A 26,417-nucleotide genomic window follows, 5' to 3' on the forward strand; every position below is an offset into this window, starting at 1 on the left:
ATTCAAGGCTCATCATGTTTATGAGAAGGAGAAACAAGATATAATATGAAGAACTTCCTTAGATTATGATATAAAGATTCAAGCTTTTTACAAAGGAGGCAATGTTCTTGAGAGAAAAAATGAGATTCTCCTCAGATTAGGTCTTAAAGGTGTTTATAGATGTCTAAAAACGAGCTGGGTTAACCCAACAAACCTGGGTTAACCCACAAAAACATAGATATTTTTCTCCGTAGTGACCAGAAAAGGTCGCTACCAGAGGTCACTACGCTCTGTAGCGACTTGTCATGCCCGCTACGTGTGGCCGTTAGGATACTTGGGAAATTTTAGAAGTCTTGAACGCATAGCGACCTCGTAAAGTCGCTATGGGTGGCCGCTGTAGAAGGCGCTTCAAATCTAACAGCCTCTACATCCCGCTACACATGCCCGCTACGGTACTTATCTTCTGTAGCGACCAGCCTTTGCCGCTACGCCTGGCCGCTAGGATCCTTCAATGACTCATCTACATTCTTTGGGCATCAAAACACTCCTTGGGGTACAGAGTTCATCATGAAACTCCCTCCAACACCTTATAAGGACTAATGCATGGAAATGCAACTTAAACATGTGTAAATGCTATTCCAAAAGACCAATGTGCACAAGAAAGGATAATTAAAACAATGTAAATATGCAAGATATCAATCAGTCTGATACACATCGCAAGATGCATTATTCCCTATGGACTCGCACGTCAAGATCACAAGGCTTTTCGTCAAATCCTCCCGGAGCTCCACTTTCGCCGTCTCCGGTGAACACTCGCCAACCACGGAATCGGAGACTTTGTTTCCTCCTTCCTCCTCCACAGCCTTGTTGAGTAGGTCCGCGTTCTCCACATTTACTATGCTGTCGCTTAATGAGATATCGCCTGTAGGCTTGGAGACTTCCATGTGAACGAAGTCCTCGCTAGAGTGAACCTCCCACGGAGATTGCGTCGGCTCCATCGTCATTGACATTGAACCGAGAAGTTGATGTCAGAATTATAATTTGGAGGATAGAGATTGAGATCACGCAGTGGTTAGTGATTTCACCGAAACAATGGTAAATGGTTTTACTTTTATATAATGGTGGAAAAGTCGTCTAATATCTCCGGTCTGTTGCTAATTGGTAGGCTAAAATTTAAAAAGTCGTCTACCCTTAAATTAAAACTTAATTTACGTTAATCATGTACTTTCCGATAATGCTTTCATGGCTAAGCCGGTCTCTCGGTCGGTTCACATTTAAATTTTGTTATTTTAACTTGCTTTATTATACACTCCTTTCAAAATGTTGGATTCTTATCTTGTAACACAAGTAAACTATCATTTTCTTCTTTAAATGTATACCTAAGTATGAATAATTTAGCCACCCGTTAGTTAACTGAACTTTCGATTTTTTTTAAAAAAATTTGCTAACGTGTGTTGACTGCTATATTCTTCTCGGGCCATTCAAATCCTCTCCTCTACCGTTCTTATATTGCCATCATATATATTTTATTGTTGCATGTTCATAGTTTCTCCAGTCAAATACATATGCTTCATAAAGGATGTTACGGCCGGTGAAAATAGTTAACCACAAACCTCAAAAGTTGAAAGGCAACAAGCTGATTAACAGTCTAATGTTTAGTATACATTAATTAATAAGAAACTATATATATATATATATATATTTTTTTTTGATTAATCAGGATGGGTTCGGGCCTTCGGCCTTAATCCCCCCTGAGCCCGGAACCAGCCTGCGTCTGTACCCACCAAGGGGCCTAAGTCATTCCGTGGCCGGGTCTCGAACTCGTGATGGCGGACACCTCAGCGGAGGATCCTATACCACCAGACCACGAGGCCCGGTTAGAAACTATTTTGCAAATAGGTTAAATTTGGATAGCAATGAAACAAAAGAGGGTATAAAGGTATTAGGGCTCTCTATAGTGAGGCTGAGGCCTCTCGATATAAATCAGTTTGTTGCTCAAAAATGAAAAAAAAGTAACGCTGCTACTAGGGATTCATATATATAGATGAGCTCATCCTCTTTGCACTCTCGAATTCCAATTTCCATTACTTTTCCATCGGTCGAAGAAGTAGGTAAAATATCACAACACTGTCTTCTGGGAGCCTTCAACTATCACATCCAAAAATAATAAATTAAGATAAGTAAAATTTAAAATAAAAAGAATGTAACATTTTTACCGAACATATAGGTTGATGACTGTTTTCTTAGTTTTTAGTTTTTTGGTTTCTAGTTTTTGGTTTTAAGATTTTAGTTTAGCTTTTGACTTTTGATTTTGGAGTAGATTTTAACTTTTTGAAAATCATGAACGGTTGTTTTAGATTTTCGTTTTGGTTTTTGGTTTTTACTTTCTAAATTAATAAACTGATTTAAAAAAAGATATATTGTTTATTATGAAAAATAAAATGTTTATTTTTAATATATATGTAAAATACAATCATCAACAATATATATATAATTCTTTTGTAGTGACTAACTTCAAATAATTAAATTTATTTTATTGATTAGTTAAAAAAATTATAGGAGTTATTTTGTTTACATCCGTTTATTATTAGATGAAAATAAGATTCAAATATTAAAATAGTTTTACTACGATAAAGCTTATTATGATTAGCATATATGTAATTTACAGTATTAAATAAAAAATGTGACTATCGGTTTATTTATTATTTTTTTTTTTTGCAACTATCGGTTTATTTAAATATTGTTATAGTTTTAGTAAAAGCTGTGTTATAATAAGAATAGCTGTAAATGCCTTATATAAATGTGCTCAATGATTATTATTAGCAATTAGGAATGCCTTAGTAAAGTGTGTTACATGTTATCTATATCATAGTAAAGTGCCTTAGGTATTATACATGTCGTTACTTACGTAAGTTATATTTATGATAATAGATAAATGCAAAAAAAGGTTTCAAGCAAGAAAACTAGAAAAAAATTGGTTTTCGTGTTTTTTAGAAATTGACGGTTATTTAAGACACTAGTTTTTCTAAATTTTAGAAAAGCTATTTTTCAAAAAGCTTGATTAGATGAAAAATGATTTTTGGAAAAAGAAAAACCAAAAATCATTCTAAAAACTAGAAACAGTCAACCTAATAGTATTTTTATATAGTGTATTTTAAAAAGTTAACACGTAAATGTCAAATTAGTTTACTCAACTTCAGTTACTAAAATGGAGACTTTGATCTGTCAAACTTATCTGAATTATCTTGATTTTATCTTACAATTCAGAACCTCGTAGTCCTTATAGAGTACAGGTTCCTTCTTATTTTTAACATTTGAGCGTTTATATTGAATTTAATATGTCATATTCCTAATTTTGTTGGTACTTTATTTTAGAGTAAAAATGATAAATGTTTCTAGGGAAACTTTAGCTATTGACATTTCAATAGAGATTTTACTAATCTAGCAATGGTTTTACAGATGACCAAAATTTCACTCTTTATCAAATCTAATATCAATACTGAAACACGAGTTTTTATTTTAAAAATCCAAAAATAAGAAAAGGACCCTTACTTTTCTGATATCGGGATCGAATCTTGTCGAGAACACTCTAATCTCTTCAATTTTGCGAGGCGATGAAATGGGATCATACGTGCAATTCTCGTAAGCTTGCTTATACACACTTTTAATAGTTCCATCATCGGGAGTACTAGAAGAAACATGTTCCATGAAGAAAGTGACAGGTCTTTTGCAAGGATCAGGATTAAACTCTCTTGTGTTGAATGTGTACACACTTGCTAACCCGCCGAAATTTTGCCATGGTCGGAACGTTTGTTGTGTTCGCAAAACATCACGAAGAAACATATGCCCACTCTCAATCTAACATTTGAAACAACAAATTAATTTGATTTAATAGCATCAGGTTACTATAATCATTCAAAAATATAATGTACCTAGTTAGTACTAGACATTTTAGCCCAACCAAAGTTTTCAAACTAAATAAACTAAAGATAAATCGAACCGAAATTTAATTTGAATCGTAAAAGTGTCTTTTTCTGAATAGACAAACTAAACCGAACAAATTCAAAATCCAGGATATACTAAAACGGAAAAAAAAATCCAGGAATTTTTTTTCCGGACCAGTAACACCTATATAAATGTTTTAACATTTTCTAAAATTAAGGATGCAAGGCGATATTAGCCTGAACAGTATATCCCCAGGACACAGAGATGGTCCAAGAGTACCGACGGTCGTAGCAAACCGAGAGTTGAAATATACGGAGAGGATCAAGTTCTACGGCTGCGAAGAGGTGTTGGATGGCGGAGAAAGTAGTTGAGTTTGGGAGAAGTGGGTCAATGTGAGACATGTGGTGTAGAGACACCAACGGTCTCGTTGGATGTGATGTCAATATTCCCAATGCATTTCCATTTACATCAAACTGCATGCATAGATAAAAAAGAAAGAAGTTAAATCAATTTTTGGACAAAATTATATACAAAGGTGTATAAAACCTGATGGAAGCCAGGTTCGTGAGACAATCCAACTCCAAGCTCAAGCACACAAGCATGAATCCTAGCGTCTCCTCCGTACAAATGTGGATACCGTTCGATACAAGAATCGAAATTTTTAGCTAAGACGTTAGCCAACGAGCTGCTTAAAGCGACCCCTCCACCGCCAAATGCCATGTCGTCTCCAAACAACCAGTTCTGGTGATAAATCTCTGAGGTAGCTCCTATGTAGTACCATGATCTGTGGTCGTATTTAGAGAGCGTTCTTGCCAGAATCTCCGGGATGAATATCGTGTCGTCGTCTCCAAACACGTACCATCTTACTTCATCTGCGGAGGCATTGAACATCCTTACGGTTTCTAAAACGCACCGCGCGATCCGAATCGCGTTTCTGTCACCGCCTGCCCAAGTGTATCTGCATGATCAATAATTTTGTGGGCTCGATCCGATTTATATTTAGAAAGGTAAGTTAAAGGAATAAAACTAGAATCTTAATTATTATTATTATTATGATAGTGGAATTGAATTATTATTTTTATTATATGGTTTTGACTAATATAGTATTAACTTAAATTTCGGAAAATAAAATATGTTGGATAAAAAGAAAATTTAGAAGTTACATATTAAATTATAAATTTGAACTCATTTGCAGACAGTTCTAAATCGTAAACAAATAAGTTTTAAGTTTCTAATAATTTGAACTTAGAACATCTATTAATTTAAAACGGAGTAATTAATAAGCACACATTACATCTACTTTCAAATAATGATGATATAAATAGTTTCCATAGTTACCTAAACCGTGACGTATCTTCAGAAACACAAATCGGAGGGAGAAGGTGAGAATCTGTATTGTTCTCCAAAGACGACAAAGGACTATCAACAAAGACACACCCTCTCATTCTCTGAGTATCCCACCAAAGCTTAACATAATCTCTACGTGCAGGCCACGAGTTCAAGCTCGATCCAATCCCAAAGACAATGTGATCTATCTCTGTAAGGCTCTGAGGTTGATTTTGAGAAGATGAGAAGTAGGCATTAATAGTGTCTTTAGGCTGAAGCATTGATACGGAAAGGGAGACGATAAGGTATACAAAGGAAATTAAAACAGAAAGTAGTATGCAATTCATCATACGGATCGAGATAATTGGAGAATAAGAGGATAAAGAATAAGCTTTCCATAGGGGTCAAAAGAGATGTATATGAAGAAGGATACTATTTTGTATAGTACCTATATATATAGAGAATTAAAATAAAGATCTGAAAATGTATAAATGCAACGACGGTGGCGACATTAAAGTGGTGGTCACGGTGTCTATAAACGGTTGTAGCGGCGGCAGAAAATAAAGGTCGATCATAGGGAGGGTAGTGGAGTAATGTAAAATGTATTTTTTAATGGACAGAAGTAATGCGGCCTAACTATTTACCTAAAGCAGGTTGTGAATTAATGAAGATAAGGCGTAGACAAGGAATGAGCTTATTAGATTATTGGTTTTATTTCCTTTATATGTAAATTTAATTTGAGTGTGAGAATCTTTTTGGACTCGTACATTTGTTGTTTCTCCACTTTATTTTCAAAATTTAATGTACGATACATCTTAGTTGGATATGTTTATATTTTTGGTAATGAATTTTTCTTACGGTAGTGAAGATATGTGATGAAAGGGAGATCCCCAATCGAAATTAATGAAAGAAGATGAAGAAAACGAGGAAGAGGAATCAAGATCGAAAAGTGGTGAGAAACTATAACCCGAATTATTGTTAATACGTGAGGCGTCATTGGCGTTTGAAAAACATGTTTGGCATAGGGACAATCCTTGGTCATGGCACTGGACAGCCGCGGTCTGTGAAACGCAGTTATTGCACAACAGAAACAGCGAGTGATCGGGACTATCCACAGTCGCATAGTGCAAAGTCCAGTCGCACTGAAAAAAAACCTAGCCAAATGAGTCTCACAATGAGCAATGGCACTTGTCATATTGCAATGGTCGCACATTGGTGATCCCATTATTTGCACTTTTACACACCAAAACAAAACAAACAAACAAACAAACAAACAAAAAAAGCCAAAAAGAGAGAAAAAGATACGTATAATTCTGATATGGGATTTCAGATTATGATATTCACAAATCACACGTAACATGTTTTTGCTTTCCCAGCTTTGTTTCTTAATTTATAACGTGTTTAGGATAATTAAGTAAGGTAATTTGTACGTGGCAAATGTGGATGATGTAGAACAGTAGAAGGCATGCAGATCGGGAATATTCCGTTTGCTTGTGAGGGTTTGGGTGGTATATTAGGTAAATAAGTGCGAAGTGATGACTCTTTTTGGGTGAATACTATGGAGACAGGTGACGAAAGAAACGAATCTATCAACGAAAATTACGATTTTTTAAAGTTTAGAATAAGATTTGTTACAAGGATCAAACTATCTTTCAAGTGCAAATACAACAAAAATTGCAAAAATAAAAAAAAATAAACTCAGATCCTCTCTGACACGCTCCCCAATGCAGAACCGTTGGGCCCTCCCCGGCTGTGCTTCCGCCGTGAAACCACTGTCACCCTCCTCCGGTGAAACTCTCCTCCCTCCTCCCTTTCCCCCTGACCCCTCTACTGATCTCTCTCATGTCCAATTCCCACCCTTATCTGCTATCCCCCCCCAAAATCCCGTTCTGAAATCCGTAGATCCCAACTTGCTTCTCCCCCAATTGCTGATACTGTCATGATCCACGCTGATGTTCTCTCTCCTATTGTGGTCATCTAAACAAACACTACTCAGTTAGTTAATTCATCTGAGATTGAAACTCCAATCACTGTATCTGCTACAGTAAAACCTAACTCTTCTTACCCTTTCCAAACTACCTCCATGGCTACTCCTGCTTGTTATGAACCAGAAACTACTATCTATAAGACTATTCCCCCGAATCATAACTCCCCCCTCTTAACCAATCCTGCCACACAACCTTCATCCCTTCCCCTCAAAGCCACCACTCTCGACACCACTGCCGCTTCTACCTCGGCCACCCCTCCTGTCCCTCACCCTTCATTGCCGTTATCTCTCAACCCGCCAGTCGTCTCTCAAAATTTTCCCCCTCCCTACCATTCGTCTACTTACCCTCAACCAGTTCCCACCTTAGCTGAACAACTCCGAGTGAAAGGTGACAAGTCCCTTTCAAGACTAGCGCCAGCCATGACTTCTGAGACAGGAAGACCTCGTGTTCTCATACCTGACTCGGTTTTTCAGAAGGGGGCAGAGCTCCATAAAGACTTCATAGTTTGTTATTTCAATGGCAGACCTCCCCCATTCCTTCAAATCCAGAGTGTCCTTAACCACATGTGGGGTAAGGGAAAGAGGCTTGAGATTCACAACAACCCCCTACAACGCTCAGCCATTGTTAGAATCACTAGTGAGTACCTCCGATTGAAAATTCTTGATAAGAATATTTGGTACATAGGAGATTCAATGTTTCATACCGCGCAATGGTCTTCCGAGCACTCATCTGCTACTCCACCGCTTAGCTCCATAAAGATTTGGGCTCATCTTACGGGAGTTCCTCTTGATCTCCGCTACCAGCAGGGTCTTAGCTTGGTTACGGGACTAATTGGTGAACCAAAGGAAACTGATGACTTCACACTCAACCTAGTCAGTTTAACCTTGTCTCATGTGAAGGTTGAAGTAGATCTAACTGAGCCCCTCCCTAGAGTAGTTGAGTTCCAAAGACAAAGTGGCGAAGTTGTGGAAGTACAAGTTGATTATCCATGTCTGTCATCTACATGTTCTCACTGCAAGGAGCTGGGTCATGTGATGAAAAACTGCTTAAAAATCCTTCTTCAGAAATCTTCTCCAACACCCCCGGTCCCTGGTTCAAAAACAAAGAAAACTGTTGAGGGGATAGTTCCTCAAGAAAAAGCTAAGGGCAAAGTCAATGAAACTACTCCTCAAAGAAAAACGGGTAATAGTGTTGTGAAGTCCAAACACTATGTGATCAAGAAACCGACTTCCATCCCTGCCCCTTGTCCTAAACTCATTCCTCCTGCCTCAAACTCTCACTCTGTCTCTCTTCCGTCCAGTCCTTTGGCCCAAAAAACTCCATGTAAAGCCCTCCTTTCTACCCCTAATGCTAACCAGTTAACCACATATAGCCTCTCAGAAAAAATCGAAAAACCTTCACTTAAAAGATCCTGTTCATCTCCTACTCTTTCTCCCCCTCCCCATCCTAAGATTTCTTTCCAATCCTCTAACCCCTCCCACACTTCTCTTTTCCCTGAGATTGGTACTTTGCAGTACATCTCAGACTCCTCTTTTATCGGCCCTATCCTAAAAAACCCCTTTTTGCCTTTACTTAATGTTGATTCCCTCCAGATTTCTGGAGAACCCCCCCCCCCCCCCCCCCCATATCAAGGAACTATCATTGGCTCAGTTAATGACTACAATTTGTAGAGACTGGCACTATCTCTCTAACCATAATTCAGATGAAGATGGAAGGATTGTGGTGGTTTGGAAAGACCCGGTTAAAGTCAGTTTGCTATCTCAATCAAGGCAAATGGTTACATGTGAAGTTCAGATTCCTAACAAACCCCCTATCTACTACTCTGCTATTTATGCCTCCAACATACACTACAAGAAAACATGTATGTTCCGACTACACAATTGGTAGCAAATTAGTCGCAAAATCACACTTTACGACTGATTTGCGACTGAACATGAGGTCTAAAACCAACGCGTCGCAAAAAACAAACGGTCGTAAATCAGTCGGAAATTAGCGACTGATTTACGACTGTTTTACGAGTACATTACATAGTCATAGAACAGTCTTAATTCAGTCGTAACCTTTGGCGACGATTTTGCGACTTCTCTTATGACCAGCCTGCGACATTTTTGTAGTCGTAATAAGGTCATGTATTGTCGCCGCAAATCAGTCGCCAAGTTGCGATCGCTAAATTAGTCGCCAAGTTGCAGTCGCTAAATCAGTCGCTGATTAACGACTGAATTGCTTCTAATCTAACAACTGATTAGTTTCTATTATTATTTATATAAATCTAAATTTAGAATTTAAAATTAAGAAAAACCAAATTTAAAATTTCTAATACAAAATATTTAGATAATATTTTTGATACAACAAAAGTTCCAAAAAAACTCCCTATAAGAGGAGGAAACTTAACATGTTTCTTAAAATAACCAAGTACAAAAGCTACAAAAGGAACCTAATCATCATCTTCACCATCTTCATCATCATCTCCATCTTCTTCTTCTTCATCATCATCATCATCATCTTCTTCTTCATCTTGATTAGAAGCTTTGAATTCCACATACATAGGATTATTTGCAGACAAAAACTTTTCCATTATAGAAAAGTGTTTTGTCTGCTTGTTTTGCTGCCTTTTTAGCTTGGAGTTGTAAGCTGCCTGCTTCTGGATCTTGCGGTGAGCTTCAGCCAGCTGTTGTTGGAGGTCCAAGAATGCTGAAGATGAGCATTCAGCATACTTCCGCTTCCCATTCACAAGAGTATCCTCCAGACTGCCTAATCCATAGGGTCTGCCTCTTTTACTTGTGAAAGTGGACTACAAAAACAATTAAAATTGCAGAGATATCATTAACCAAAAAACAAAGGAAAAAATTGGTAGAAAACATTATAATTAAGACAACAAACCAGAGAAAAGAAGAAGCAACTTACCTTAAGGAAGAGCTCATTGTCATCATCCGTAGGAACAACACTCCAACTGTAGAAAGGATCATCAAATTTGTTTGTACAGATCTTTCTGATCTTCCGGGAAAGTCTGCCCTTGTCACGACCAAACCTCAAAAAACAGAAACAAAATAATTCATATATTAGAATAAAGTGAACCAAAACTGAGAGAGTGGCTAACATCAAACACTCCAAACATCTAAACTGATAAGTAAACAAAGTAAGCCTAAGGTCAGTTAAAAAATCAGTGAGCTAACATTAAACACTGTGAGCAAAGCGATAGAAAAAAAGAGACCAGTGATCAAACAAAGCAAACCTCAAGTCAGCTAACAAACCATTGACTAAGCAACAGAGAAAAAGAAACAAAGCAAGCTCAAGACCTTAAACAAAAGACCAAACTTTAACCCGAGACCTTAAACAAACGACCAGACTTTAACAAAAGACAAAACTTTCGTCTTGATTTTTTATTTTGTAATAAAATTCAGCTTAACCCGAGACATAAAACAAAAGACCAAACTTTCATGTTAAAAAAGACCAAACTTTTAAGATAATACTAGAACACAAAACTCCTCATTTTCAAACATTCATTTAACTAATGAAATAGAGAATACACTCACCATGTGGTTCCAGGTTCGAAGGTGGGAGAAAGAACCTGAGTGTAGCGCTCTCGGCCTGGCTGGGAAAGCAAGCCGTTAAGAACCCTCATCTGAGATTGTGTGCTGTCGGAGTTTTGAGCTTGCGAACTCGCATGAGATTGGCACGGTGGAGGTTGTTCAGTCGCCGACGTTTGAGATCCTCGAGGTCGCGGCGGTGGAGGAGCTTGTCGCACCAGATCTGAAGCTGCTGGAGGTTGGGCCGTCGACGTCTGAAACAGCTGCGCAGGAGGTGGGTAATCACTCACAGACGGTCCAGATCGGCGGTTGGGAAGAGGCGGAGGCGCTGTAGACCTCGGAAAGGGGTGATGGTGTCTTCGCCGCTGACTCCCCGGTTTTCTTTCGTCGCTTCGTTCCAGCCATCATCGATACTGGAGGTGGTTTCAGAGAGATGAAATTGAGAGGTCTAGGGTTTGAGAGGAACAAGAGGAGAGAGTCCCGGCACTTGATGATTTTTTTTATCAAGTCCCGACACTTGGCGATATTTAGTAAATAAGAGAAGATTTTCGGCTTTTGCGGGTTAACTTTGGTTGGGGGGAAATAATTGGGCTTAAGCGGGACATTAGGTTTTGTTTTAGGGCGGGAAATAATTAAGGTTTAGGCGGGTGTTTTTGGTTTTAGTTTAGGGTATAGGGTAATGACTTAGAATGTGTGGGTTTAGGGGTTTATGAGATTTAATTTTACTTTGTTTATGAGTTGATTATATATTAATTTTAAAGAAAAATATATTACAATACACATTAGATTTTACAAAACTATTTTACATTACACTAAAACAAAGTTTACAAAATTATATTACAATACATTTTAAAACAAAGTTTACAAAATTATATTACAATACAAAGTTTAGACCAAAGTTTAGACCAAAGTTTACAAATTTATATTACAATACATTTTAAAACAAAATTTAAAAAATTATACTACATTTTAGTAGGGTACTTCACCATCTTCATCATAATCAGAAAACGATGATATATTACATTGAAGTTCATCTTCTGGTTCAGCATCTTCCACATCTGTATCAAGATGTATAGGTTGCACCTGAGCACGAACCAAATGGTCGACTGCTATATCTTCAATTGTAGTCATTAAAACAGCATCATCATTTTCTTGTTGCAATGGTTCTTTATCTTCATATTCTCCTGAAATGATTCTCTTTGGATTCACCATTGCTCCGCCTTGTGCCTCTACCGATTAACGGATCAATCCACTTACATTTAAAAAGTGTGATTTTCAAATTGATCGACCCCTCATACTGAATTTGTATAATATAAGTCAAGACACTGTAGTAATCGGCTTCGTCAGATGCATTTATGTAACTCTCTCCTTTAACGCTCGCACTATAGTTACATGTCTTTCTTCCCTCGTCATGCTTCTGTGTATGGAACAAAAAGCCTCTTGTGAAATAGATAGGCCATGTTATGGCCTTATTCACGGATCCATTCGCAATATCTTTAACCCACTGAAGAAAAGGATGTGTGTTGCTCCAAAATCTAACCTACAACATATGTAGATATTTACATAAATATATAATCAAAAACACTTAGTTAGATAATAGTGCTTGATACTAAGTCATGGACAATTGGAGGAGATTTTAACCAGATACTCTTCAGCAACGAGCACTCAGACTTCTGTCACACTACCCATGCTTCTCAAATGTATGAATTAAGGGATTGTCTCCTTCAGATGGGTGTGTTTGATCTGAGATATCAAGGTCCTCTGCTCACCTGGTCAAACAAACGAGATGAAGCCCATATTGCTAAAAAACTTGACAGATGTTTGATAAACAGTGAAGTGTTAAACGCCTTTCCCCATGCCTCTGCTACATTCGTTCCCCCAGCCCCATCCGACCACGCCCCTTGCCTCCTTGACCTTGCTTTCCAACTGCCTAAAGCCGGTTCCCAGCCCTTCAAATTCCTAAACTACCTAACCAAACACCCGAGTTTCTTGGAGGTTGTTAGTGATGCTTGGTTTCAGGCCGGAAGTGTGTCAGCCAACCTAACGTCTCTGTGTTGGAAGCTGAAAAGCATAAAGAGAAGTTTAAAAAATCTAAACAAAGAAAATTACTCAAATATTGAAAAGAGAGTGAAAGAGACTTACGGTTTGTTGCAACTTGCGCAGGTACATGCCCTCATGGATCCTAATCCGACTACTTTCGCAGAGGAGCTTGCACTAAACCAGAAGTGGCAATTTCTAAGGCAGTTAGAAGAGTGCTTTTTAAAACAAAAATCGAGGATAAATTGGCTGCGTGAAGGTGATTTTAACACTACTTACTTCCAGAGGGTCTGTCAGGCGAGAGCTAGCTTCAACGCAATATGCTCTTTCCTTCTAGACTCTGGCGTAATCATCACGGACCCATTGGTGATGAGTGCACATGTTGTTGCCCACTTCCAATCTGTCCTGGGTCCAGAAAATTTACCCCTGATTTGGTACTCATCAGCTGCCTGGTTCCACGATCTCACTCCTTTTAGATGCAGTCAACAACAAGGAGGAAACATTTTGTTGATGCCAACTACTGAGGAAATCACTAAGCTCATGTTCTCTTTGAACCCCAACAAAGCGCCAGGACCTGATGGCCTCTCTTCAGCTTTCTACAAAGCCACTTGGTCACTGCTTGGAACAGAATGTATAAATGCGATCCAGCATTTCTTCAATTCCGGTTTCCTGCCAAAAACAACCAATTCAACAATACTCTCACTAGTACCAAAATTCACAGGAGCAACTCGTATCTCAGAGTATAGACCCATTTCCTGCCTGAATACTATCTACAAGGTCATCTCAAGGCTACTGGTGCGGAGACTAAAGTCTATCCTGCAAGATCTAATCCTACCTAATCAAACTGCTTTTGTGGAGGGTCGGCTTCTAGTGGAGAATACAGTTCTTGCTAGTGAACTAGTGAATGGCTATCACAAAAACAAGGGATCCAAGAAGGTTACCATTAAAGTGGATATAGCTAAAGCTTTCGACACCCTATCATGGGATTTCCTCTTCTCGGCCTTAGAGAGTCTAGCCTTGCCGGTTCCTTTTGTTCGCCTCTTACGACCCTGCATTTGCACAACATCGTTCATGGTTGGTTACAACGGTACCGTAAATGGTTACTTCAAAGGTAAGAGGGGCTTAAGGCAAGGTGATCCCCTTTCTCCTTACCTCTTTGTGATTGCAATGACTACTTGTCTCTAATGTTGGATAAAGAAGCAAGAACAGGGAATCTAGCTTACCATCACAACTGCCACAAGACTAAGTTGACACACTTATCCTTCGCTGATGACCTTCTAATTTTCATTGATGGGTCTATTGAATTTGTCCAACGAGTGCTTCAGATTCTTCGTGATTTTGAAAACCGCTCTGGATTGGCAGTAAGTCTACAGAAGTCTAGTTTCTTCGCCTCGAGTCTCTCAGATCAAGAAGTGTCCTTGATCCAAGCCTCAACTAGTATGCAGAGAAGAAGCCTTCCCATGCGTTATCTTGGTATTCCGTTAACTACAAAGAAGCTGAACCTGCAAAACTGTGAGCCCTTACTTCAACAAATAAAACAGAGATTCTCATCATGGTCATCAAAAGCCCTGTCATTCGCTGGAAGGCTACTACTAATCAAAACTGTTATTACGGGTGTCTCTACCTTCTGGTGTTCAAGTTTTATCCTCCCAAAAGCGTGCATCAATCGTATCAACTCTCTTTGTGGGTTGTTCCTGTGGAAAGGTAAAAGTGAGGGATGTTTTTCAGCTAAAGTGGGTTGGGAAACGGTAATACTTACCAAAGATCAGGGTGGGTTAGGTGTCAAAGATCTTCACTGCTGGAATCAGGCTTGCATACTAAAGCTAATTTGGTTACTTTTCTTCCGTCCGTATTCAGTATGGGTCTGCTGGTTCAAAGAAATCATCTTGAGAGGGGATGTCAGTAACTACTGGTCCATTAGCCCAAGCAACAGCTTCTCATGGCTGGTTAACAAGATGATTAAGGCAAGAGTTCTGATCTACCCATTACTAAAAAGGCGGCTTGGTAATGGGGAAAAAACAAACTTCTGGTTTGACAACTGGTCTCCGCTTGGACAACTTGATGTTCTGCTCAATGGTAGCTCATCACGTCTTGGCATCCCGAAAACGGCGACAGTGGCTTCTCTTCATCGTAATGGGCGTTGGCTTCTACCCTCTGCAAGGTCAGAAGAACAATTAGCTCTGCAAATTCATCTCACAACAGTTTCATTATCGGAACAAGAGGACTACTATGAATTGGAAATCGACGGCAAAATAAAAAGCAAGTACAACTCAGGAGAAGTGTACACTTACCTCAAAGGGCCAATACCAACTGTTCCATGGGCAAAGCTTGTCTGGTTCTCCTATGGGATCCCGAGGCAGTCCTTCTTAATTTGGTTGGTTTTACTCGATCTTTGCCCAACACGTGACAGGTTACTCTGATGGGGTATGAATGTGGATGATGTTTGCTTGCTTTGCAATAACGCTCCAGAAAGTAGGAATCATCTTTTTTTGAGTGTTCTTTCAGCAACAAGATCTGGAGATCGATTGCATGCCGATGTCGACTGACTCCAAGCGACTCTTGGTTATCAACACTTCAACAACTTCTCACTCTTGGCCCCAACAAAGATGAAAAACGCCTAACACTCCTTGCCACCCAGGCCACAATCTATTGGCTCTGGAATGAACGAAACCAAAGACTTCACAATCAAACTTTCAAGTCTGCTGATTCCATCATCTCAACCATCGACAAGCAGGTCCGTAATCGCATTCAAAGCTTCTGTCACTCAAACCCTCATGCTTGTTCATCAATGATGCAGCGGTGGCTCGTCTGAGCGTAACTGGGGCGGAGGAAACTGACCAAGACAACCTCGATCTTTTCTGAAACGGTTTGACTCCAATCCCCTCTGGGCCACGTCTTTTATTTTAAACTGGGCCACAAAAGTTCTACTGATATGTGTTTCGTTATTCAACTGGGCTTGACCCTTAACATACTTAAGCCGATGGGTTTGTAATATTTTGTTTCTTTTGCTCTATTTAATATGAATGCCTTCTTACAAACAAAAAAAGGATCAATCTTTCCAATCTCCCCCGACGTTCCCTCCTGGAGTTTTAGTGTGCAATGTCAATGCTTCTTGGGATGTCAACTCCGGAGGCTGTGGAATAGGTGGTGTCTTCTCGGGATGCATGGAGATGCCTCTTCCCAATTTGTCTGAAGCTCATAGCTATGTATCTTCAGTTTTAATGGCTGAAGTCATTGTTGTTCGTCTTTCTGTATCTTCTGCCGTATACTCAAATGTCTGATCCGTAGCGGTTCTTTCGGCTTACCAATCTGTTGAAGACGGGAATCAACTTGAATTGTTCGATATCATGTTTGATATTATCACTACTTGTCTTTCTTGGATGTTATATCCCTTCATTTCATTTCTAGGAACTTCATTGTTGAGGCTGATTTTATGGCAAAATTAGCCCTTGCTATGTCTGTAACAAGCTCCAATTCTGGAGTGTCAACCTTTTCTTTTAAGTAATGCAATGTTGGTTTGATAAAAAAAAAAGGATCTTAACCTTTCGATTCTATGTATAATTAAACATGAGATTATATGTCATAGTTATGTTTTCTTCGATCTCATCTTTATCCATGTTATACCAAAGCCCAAAATAATTACTGACCTATATCACGTATCCGCAAACTGTGTCATTTGAAATTTTGTCATCTGAAACTTTCACTAAAACAAATCCTCTACTTTTTTTTTTTTTTGTCAAAGAACAAATCCTCTACTAATATGCCTTTTACCAAAAATGACTTTTGTCTATCGTCGCTCGTAATCTTCCTTAGGGCCTTTTGTGTTTTTAGTTGTTTAGCCCTTCTCGTTGGGCCCTTTTTTGTAATGTTTGGACCTTTGTCAATAAATTTTCAGTCGGAAAAAAATATAGAAAAAATCCAATTTTATTATTCAATTTTTATACAATAAGAGAAAGATGTTAACAAAAAAAAAATACAATAAGAGAAAGATATAAACAAAGATATCATACTCGATTAGTTAGTAAATATCCCTTCCCTCCCCCGGCCCCACATAACGTTATCGTATTATTCGTACTACAACTATGATAAATAAATAGGAATATTTCAAAAATTCCCTACATATTATTTACCAATTGATTTGATCATGTGTTATCTATATTACAATCATTCTAAGAAAAAAAATGATGATATGTCAAACAAAAATATAACATCGATCCTTTTTAATTATGATATGGCGAAAAATTAATTCTGATAAAATTCAGTTACAAAAATAAAATATAAGATAATAAGTATATAGTCATTACTGTAGTTATAAAACATAAGTAAAAAAATTTGAATATTAGACTTGATTTATTATAACTTTCAAACTTAGCAAAATAATAACAAAGTAAAACTAAAAATATTCATCTGTTTATTGGAACTTGATTTATTTTCAATGTTTTTAATAAGAATTGTAAATTGTACAAAGGTATTTCTTTATTATACTTAAATTTTACGAAAAAAATTTATTATTGGAACTTGATTTACGAATAAATTGTATATATTATATACATGGTATTATAATCGATGTTTACAAATAAAACTTCTATGCAAACTACATATGTGTTACATCTCCAAAGTATTATCTAATTTTACAAAAACATTTATTCTTAAAATGCATACTATTGATTTTAGATAGTTATGGCATTCATTTGAAAAAATTCATATATATTATTTATCAACTGATTTTTTAAGTCTATAATCACTATATAAAGAAAATGATGACATAAATTATTAAAAAATGTGACATATCTATAGTTCTTTATATACAACAATAAAATTATGTATAAAAAATTATTATTCAAAACAAAAATTATTCATTTAAACTTAATGCCAGTGGAAATTAAAAGTTTCAAAAACTAAATAGAATCTCAATTAGAAATGATTACTTTATATTTTTTATAAATAATGAATGAAATAAATTAAGTAAAAATGTAAAAAAATTAATAAAATATATTTTTAAAAATTACTATGTTGCCTCATGGAGCAGGAAAATATCTGGTAAACATTTCTCAGACAACATTTTTTAGAGACGATATTTGCTAAATACAAAACGACAGAGACAATGGCATGAAGGAAACACACTTTGCTTCCTAAAGACAGAAAATGTTTGTTTGTGAATCCACATTCTGATCTTGACTCTCTGTTCGTCCATATGCCCATCGTAAGTATCCCCGCTCCCGCAGTTGCTACGATCCTGTTTTCCACCATCATCCAATCCACAAACACCACCACCAAGTGTCAATATTTCATAACAAAAGTTCAAGTAATACTGTGTATGTGTTATATATAACAAATGTTAATGTGTTGTATATACTCGCAAATTTTAAATCTTAAAACAATTTATGTGATGATTATGACATCTACTTTTACTTTTAGAGTATTAGTTTTTTAGTTACCAAGTGAGAGAAATACAGGCCATGTTGATGTGTTCCGTGATCTCAGGTCCGGTGAGTACTGTGTCTGTATTGGAGAAACTGCATCCTATCATAAGGGCAATGATATGAGCTGCTAGCAAACATCCTAATGCTATTAGCCCTAACACGAAAGCTTTTCTGGTTGGAGATTTACACTCGAGTAACCATACCCTTTGTTTCACCTGCATCATGGGCATAACATAAATGCAACCATCATTTGTTTACTATCGTATATATACAAGATATGTATATATACCTCTTGTTGGGGCGTCTTCGGCTTGCATTGCCACGAAACCAGCGAAGACATCTAATCCCACGATCAAAAATATACAAAAAATATTATAACAGTACTAGAGCATCCACTCTTCCCCTCTTCTTCCCCCTCTCCCATTTTTTGTTATATTCAAGTTTTATCTTCAATCTCCACTCTGAAACACACAAGAAAAGAGTGAATCAAGAAGACTAGAGATCGGATTATTTGTTGAAGTTGATGGTATTGTGTGAAGGGAGCAAGTATGGTACTCCATCTTCCGAGGAAAATTGATTAATATATAAAGGCTAAAGTTTGGACTTGGATCTTAACTTACGTGGAAGATGGCTGAGTGAGTAATTTTGTTCATTCCTATCTACGTTAGTAGTCAAATAAAAATGTGTTAAAAGATAATATCAAATTAAATAATGATTATCCTTTGGTCAGATACTTAATGTTAAAAGTTATGTATTTTCATAAATAACTAAAATGTATTAATTTTAAGAGTTGTGTTTTTTCTTTATAAAAAATTTGTGTCTTTTTATAAGAAATTGAACTCTATTAACTTTTAACAATTGTATTTTTTAAAAATAAATTAGTTTAAAAAGTAGTTAAAATATCCCAAAAAGTGTTTTTATAATCAATACTATTAAAAGGGAAGGAGTTTTAATAAATCTACCTATGAAAGTCATTTTGGACCCTTTCTTTTTTTCATTTTTTTGGTCTTACCTTCTATATTATAACAATATGTGACAAGATGTGTCCGTTTTTTTACTCAAACTACCAGACTGGTTACATTATTATAATTCTAAACCGTTTAATGGATTAGTAAACCATCGTACCAAAACAAAATAAATTATAAGAGCCACACACTATTTTTAAACCGTGACATATTATAGTTATGAAACTAACAGTAGACCTTGTACCAAAACTAACTTCGATTATATGACCCACCAGCTATTTCTAAACCTGTAACATATTATACTTATTAAATTATACGAAAATTACACTTCAAACATGATTTGTATTAAAGACCTAAGACACTATAGGTTATACGATGATACCACATTATTCATCACATCTTTATCCTGCCATCGTGCAACTTTTGTTTGTTAAAATGAAAAACCTTCTTGGATGTTTCACACTGTCTTTACATGTCTTCTCTTCCCGAGTGAAAAATGGTATATATGTCAACACATTATTCAATATTACTTATTAAAATATCAATCATGTCTGTATAAAAAAACTTAAAAACACAATAGCTTATACATACCACAATATTCATCAGATAGTATTTACATAATATATACAATTAACTTCAAATACATCACCATCATACAATATTTTGTTACCAACGTTGCTAATCACATTTTTAACGATTAACTTCAATTTACAGTTTTAAACGATAAGCTTTGTTGCTAATCACATATTTAAAATTTAAAATTTAAGTTAACAAACTATGTAAGCCTAAAGAAGATATTGTGAATATGTTAAGTGGATATATTTTTAGATTTTTTTTGTTAATAAATATTACTATTATCTAACCCAAAAACACTTAAAATTCTGATGACTTCCTCTACAAGTTTATTTAGTACGGCCAATTACATAATTTACCTTAATTCTATCAACCAAAATATCTAATCGATCCTACTTATATTTTTTACCAAGATTTTCGATAACCTACATTGATTACAATATATTCTATCATATTTTATCTGACGACTTTCCGGGTCATTGGGTTACTAGATCGTGGACACTGAACCAGACGACTTACCGGGTCATTGGGTCACTAGATCGACCGTGGATTAATAAATGAATTAATTTTATTATATAATAATATATTAACTATGAAAATAAAAATATACAAACTAAACTCAATATTTTATAAATGTTTTTAAAACATCAAATAATAGTTTGGATATGTATATTTTATGTTTAAAAACATTTAAAAAATAATTAACTAAGTTTTCATATTTTTATTTTCATTTGACATACAAAATATCAAAAAAATAGTTTAAAATATTTAAAATTATGTAACAAGTTAAGAGTTATGACATCTAAAAAAAATGAAAACATTAAATTCATAAATATTTATGTCGAATGTGAATAATAAATTAAAATTCAATCCAAAATAAACCAAAAGTAAAACATCATTGTAATAAATTTCTAATAACAAAGAATGTATAATCAAGCTTGCCATGTTCTTCTTCTTCAACTTTTTAATCAGAAATTTAGAATCTAAAAAATAAAAATTAAAAATTAAACATTAGAATGTATAAGTTATCTATTGGTTCAACCAGTGGTTTAACCGGTACCGGGTTTCGGATTTTAGTGGGGTTTTACGGGTTTTGTGGGTTTTTAAATTTTGAGTTTTTCACAAAACTCTAACCGCATTTATATTGGGTCACCAACTTTACATGTTCAACTGCGGGTCCGAATCGGTTTTCAAAACACTGTCAGAAACCTGTATCCATCAACTCTATCGAAACCAAACACACTACAAAAAAACCAGCAAAGAAACGAAACAAAAAATGTAATTCACATACAAAAAACAATTCTTATGCAAGCCAAATATATATTGATATATCAAAATATCTACAAAAAAAATCAAATTTATATTCTTTTCATTGCATTAATAACGGTTTTTTGATTTTAATGTATTTTTACCATATTTGTTTTATTATATCCTAACTTGACTCTATACGAATAAATGAATCTATCGATTCGACCACAAGTCTGAATCGAATATGAAAACTCTGTGAAAACATTGTATCAGACTGAAAAATAATAATAAAACAACTTTTAAATATTATAGATATCTAATAAATAAATATAAATTCATTTAATATTGGCGTAACAATTAACAAAAAAATATCCGCGCTTCTTAATCGCGGGTCAAAATCTAGTTATTAGTTTAAGAGTTGTGTTTTCTCGTTATAAAAGACAAATTAATAATAAAAATCCTAAAGATGTTAAAAAATCGTGTCTTTTATAAAAAAACTGAAATGTATTAGTTTTAAGAGTTATGTTTTTTTTATTATATAAAAATTGCGTTTTTTCATAAAAACTGAACTCTATTAGTTTTAAGAATTGTATCTTTGCACTATAAAAATAAATTAGTTCAAAAGTAGTTACAATATCCAAATAAGTGTCATTATACAATAATTAGTTTTAAGAGTTGTGTTTTCTTATTATAAAAAATTAATAATAAGAAAACCAATTAATTTTAAAGTTATGTTTTTTCAATAAAAAACTGAAATGTGTTAGTTTTAACTTTTATGAATTGTGATTATAAAAAGTTGTGTGTTTTCATAAAAAATGAAATTTTATTAGTTCTAAAAGTTGTATCTTTTCATTATAAAAAAAATAAATTAGTCATATCTTTTTCCTTCCAAATGGTGTCCTCTCATATTGATTGAATTTTCATCAATCAAATTTCCAGATTTGTTGATTTTAATCTAATGGGTGTGGTTTGTTCTTGATAAAAAAACTGTTTTGAAATGTAATTAAAATATTCCAATAGTGTCTTTCCACAATTATTAGTTTTAAGATTATGTCTTCTCATTATAAAAGATAAATTAATAATAGAAATCTCAATTAATTTTAAAAGTTGTGTCACTCCATAAAAAAAACTGATATGTATTAGCTTTAAAAATTAGGTTTTCATTATATAAAAGTTGTGTCCTTTCATAAAAAAAACTGAACTCTAATACTTTTAAGAGTTGTATGTTTTCATTATAAAAATAAAATAGTTTAAAAAGTAGTTACAATAGCCCAATAAATGTCTTCCTATAATTATTAGTTTTAAGAATTGTGTGTTTCTCATTATAAAAGACAAATTAGTTATAGGAAACCCTATTAATGCTAAAAGTTGTGTCTTTTCATAAAAACTATAGTGTATTAATTTTAAGAGTTGTGTTTTTCATTATAAAAAAGCTGTGTATTTTCATAAAAAAATTGAACTCTATTAGTTTTAAGAATTGTATACGAACCCCACCAGAGAGGTACACACAAAGCACAGTTGCTGACATGTTTGTTACAGGAACTACGGATTGGAATCTGCAGGAAATCAGACGTATCTGCCCTGTCTATGAGCAGCAAATTCTGAGTATAAAACCAAGCAAAAATGGAGCAAAAGACAAAATGGTTTGGTTAGGTACTAAGTCAGGAGAGTACTCAACAAAAACAGGCTATGCAGTTGCAAGCCTTTCTCAGGTTGATGAAGATGACCAAACCAATCAAAACATGGATGACTTCAACTGGAACAAAAGCGTTTGGGGTCTGAACACTGCACCAAAAAATCAAAATGTTTGTATGGAAAGCTCTGCGTAGAGCCCTCCCAGTGGGAACGAGACTGGCCGATCAACATATTCACGTCGACTCAAGATGCAAGAGATGTGGAGAACCTGAATCTATAACTCATCTTCTGTTCCACTGCCAGTTTGCGAAAGATATGTGGCTCGCTGCTCCTTTCAACCCTGGCTTTGACAGTAGCGGAATTATAGATTTTATGGAATGCTGGGAACACTTGAAGAATCTCACCTGCTTACCCCCGACAGGTCTAGTTACGGGAAACCTCTCCCCCTGGATCCTCTGGTCGCTTTGGATATCTCGCAACAACCTCTTGTTCAACAACAGAACCTCGAAGCCGGAAGATATCCTTACTAAAGCGATTGCAGGGGCAAGAGAATGGCAGAATGGACAAGCGAAGACACAACTACAAAAAAGGAAGCTAGTCCCAGCAAGAAAAAGAGAAGAGAGAGAGTAAAATGCAGGACAGATGCGGCCTGGAAAGCTTCTGGAAGTATTGCTGGTCTCGGGTAGAACATCATCGATGGAAGCATGCCTCTTAGTTTCTCTGCCTTTGAGCTGAATGTCCACTCTCCCCTGGTTGCGGAGAGCATTGCAATGAGAGAAGCTATGGCAAAATGCATTGAATTGGGTTTGGACTCTGTCTGCTTTGAATCTGATTCATCTCAGCTGATAAATGCCATAAACGAAGTGAAGATCCCGTTGGAAGTTTATGGAGTTGTCTCAGACATCATCCTCCTATCCTCTAGATTTATCTCTGTTTCTTTTTATTGGATAAACCCTGATGTTAATGCGGTTGCTGACAACTTAGCGAAACAATGTTTGGTGGTTGCTGAGGTTTTTATGGCCGAGACCTAACTTTGAATGAATGAATTAGTTTGCGTTAAAAAAAAAATGCTAGTCTTTCGATCACTACAAATTGGGATACGAACTTCTATTTAAAAAGTCATGAGCAATCAAATCCCTTGTACTATCTTCTGCTTCTTGCGTTTGGTCGAGCGAACGTTTACGTCCATAACGATGATGATCACATGATCGCAACCATCTTTTTATTAGGTCATGAATTTATTAGTCTCTTTACTATTATTATTTGCTCGTGGATCATAATCATAATCTGCACCAGCCTTTGTAAATCTTCCTTTCAATCGTCTCTTCGTATCAGCTGTAGATTTTCGAGATTCATATCTAATTTGCTTCCCAAACCTGCATGAATGCATTATAACCTTGAGATTTTGAATATACATACCTAGCATCTTCCTTGGAGTTATATCTATACTGAAAATTCAATATATTTAATTCATCAAAAATCATAATAATTCATACTTGCGTTTCTCCTTCTTTCCGAAATATCTCTTCAATGCTTCTAATCGTGCTTGCGGATCATATGCACGAGATGCAGGTGTTTGATCGTCCCATAGTGACATATCATGGACATCTGTCAGAATCAACTGCGATGGGCCACAATCAAGCTGAGTAAAAGCGTTTGGGAAGATTTCCACATTACTGTTGATCTCTTCCTTTGCCTTTGCGCAAATCATTTGATTCTTCTTGTAATCTTCACAACTTGCATTAGCCAAAGCTTCAGTGTTGTAATCTTTATGTGTTACTGATGACATAACCGATGACAAAGATGGTATAACCTGCTATACCCAAAAATAGTCAATCGTAAAATTAATTGATCAAAACATCAATATATAGATTTAAGTTGATGTTTATTAATACCTCTGCCTTGGTATCTGCATTGTGTTTCGTTATTTTATTGATTATTATCTGATCAGTTAGGATCAACTCGTCCCCGGTGAAACATTCTTTTAGGTCGAATAGTGCCTTGTAGTCGTAAAAATTGCTCAAACAGATGTTCTCTATCTCTTTAGTTTCGTAAGAATCGAAGCCTGAACATGAACTATCCTGCGTAAAGTGACCCATGCACAAAGACACATCGAATCGAAATAAGAAATTCATCATAAAATTATAAAAATCCCAATCCCGTTGTAATTAACTATAAGAATATACCTTAGGAATGTCCAAATAATCGGGTTGAAGCTTTTGCACTTGACGATCACTACTATTCTTTGTATAATTGTCAAAATTTTGAAAAATTCCAAAAGATGATGATGAGTCTCCATAATTGGGAGGTAACGGGACAAATGGAGATCCCCAATTGGGATCAATGAAAGAAGATGAAGAAGACGAGGAAGAGGAATCAAGATCGAAAAGTGGTGAAAAACTATAACCCGAATTATTATTAGAAACGTTACAAAGAAGAATACGCGAGGCGTCATTGGCATTTGAAAAACATGTTTGGCATAGGGACAATCCTTGGTCATGGCACTGGACAGCCGCGGTCTGCGAAACGCAGTTATTGCACAGCAGAAACCGCGAGTGATCGGGACTATCCACAGTCACATAGTGCAAAGTCAAGTCGCACTGAAAACAAAACCTAGCCAAATGATCCTCACAGTGAACAATGGCTCTTGTCATATTGCAATTCTCGCACATCAGTGATCCCATTATTTGCACTTACACACAAAAACAAAACAAAAAAAACCAAAAAAAAAAAGTACGAACAACTTTTATTAATCTGATATGAGATTTCAGATTATGATATTCACAAATCACACGTAAGAGGCTTTTGCTTTCCCAGCTTTGTTTCTTAATTTATAACGTGTTCAGGATAACTGGATAAGTAAGTGTAATTTTGTACGTGGCAAATGTGGATGATGTAGAAGGCATGCAGATCGGGATATTCCGTTTGCTTGTGAGGGTTTGGGTGATATGTTAGGTAAATAAGTGGGAAGTGCTGACTCTTTTTGGACGAATACTATGGAGACAGGTGACGAAAAAAACGAATCCATCAACGAAAATTTCGATTATTTCAAGTTTAGAATAAGATTTGTTACAAGGATCTTAACCTTTCGACTCTCTATATAATTTAAACATGATTACATAGTTATGTTTTCTTCGATCTCATCTTTATCCATTTTATACGTATCCGCAAATTTTGTCATTTGAATTTTGTTATCTGATGAAATTTTCATTAAAACATATCTTCTACTAACTACTTGAGAAGTTTTGCCAAAAATATGCCCTTTTACAAAAGAAAAAAGTTTTACCAAAAATAACTTGGGAAAACTGTTTTTTTTAGATCAAAAAAATGATAATTATGTTCCTTTAGACTAATCTATATTTTGTGTTATATTTTCCTATAACACCCTTTAATATTTATGAAAATAATTTTAATAAATAGTTTTACAAACAAAAAAAAATTTGGAAAAATAGTAACATTTGTTAAAATACCTATATGAACTTAATGATATTTTTTCCGGTTATAAAAAAGTTAAAATTATAAATTTCAGATTATGTTCTAAAAAAAGTAGAAATTACATTCTACGAAATAGAAAATGAAATCTACTTTTTTCATTGAATCTACAATGTTTAGAATACGTGATCTACGTAAATATGAGTATTCTAAAAATATTTAGAATACACATTCCGCGCTTAACCTACCATTCTAAAATTCTTAGAAATCAAAATCTACACATTAATCTAATTTTAAAACATGTAGAAACCGACTTCTACAGATTTACTATAAATCTAA

The 26,417-nt window shown here is 35.5% G+C and overlaps 3 protein-coding genes across 3 annotated transcripts; all 3 read right to left on the minus strand.

Annotated features, from left to right (window-relative positions):
- Positions 1-1,776: 1,776 nt before the first annotated feature.
- Positions 1,777-6,475, minus strand: LOC106344240. The gene is made up of 7 exons (XM_013783650.1): positions 6,424-6,475; positions 5,263-5,641; positions 4,471-4,882; positions 4,161-4,397; positions 3,532-3,837; positions 2,068-2,127; positions 1,777-1,830 (listed from the first exon to the last, which is right to left on the minus strand). The coding sequence occupies exons 1-7, from the start codon at positions 6,473-6,475 to the stop codon at positions 1,777-1,779; spliced, it is 1,500 nt and encodes a 499-aa protein (XP_013639104.1).
- A 3,059-nt stretch (positions 6,476-9,534) lies between these two features.
- On the minus strand, positions 9,535-11,279 carry LOC106343886 (transcription initiation factor TFIID subunit 7-like). The gene is made up of 3 exons (XM_013783235.1): positions 10,772-11,279; positions 10,143-10,266; positions 9,535-10,029 (listed from the first exon to the last, which is right to left on the minus strand). The coding sequence occupies exons 1-3, from the start codon at positions 10,858-10,860 to the stop codon at positions 9,673-9,675; spliced, it is 570 nt and encodes a 189-aa protein (XP_013638689.1). The 5' UTR covers positions 10,861-11,279; the 3' UTR covers positions 9,535-9,672.
- Positions 11,280-23,871: 12,592 nt separating this feature from the next.
- On the minus strand, positions 23,872-25,330 carry LOC106344241 (putative zinc finger protein CONSTANS-LIKE 11). Its single transcript, XM_013783651.1, has 4 exons — positions 24,833-25,330; positions 24,542-24,727; positions 24,143-24,459; positions 23,872-24,022 (listed from the first exon to the last, which is right to left on the minus strand). Exons 1-4 carry the CDS (start codon positions 25,328-25,330, stop codon positions 23,872-23,874), a joined length of 1,152 nt encoding a protein of 383 aa, XP_013639105.1.
- Between the last annotated feature and the right edge of the window lie 1,087 nt (positions 25,331-26,417).

Source organism: Brassica oleracea, chromosome C5 (genome assembly GCF_000695525.1).
Source record: "Brassica oleracea var. oleracea cultivar TO1000 chromosome C5, BOL, whole genome shotgun sequence".
Classification (NCBI taxonomy): Eukaryota; Viridiplantae; Streptophyta; class Magnoliopsida; order Brassicales; family Brassicaceae; genus Brassica; species Brassica oleracea.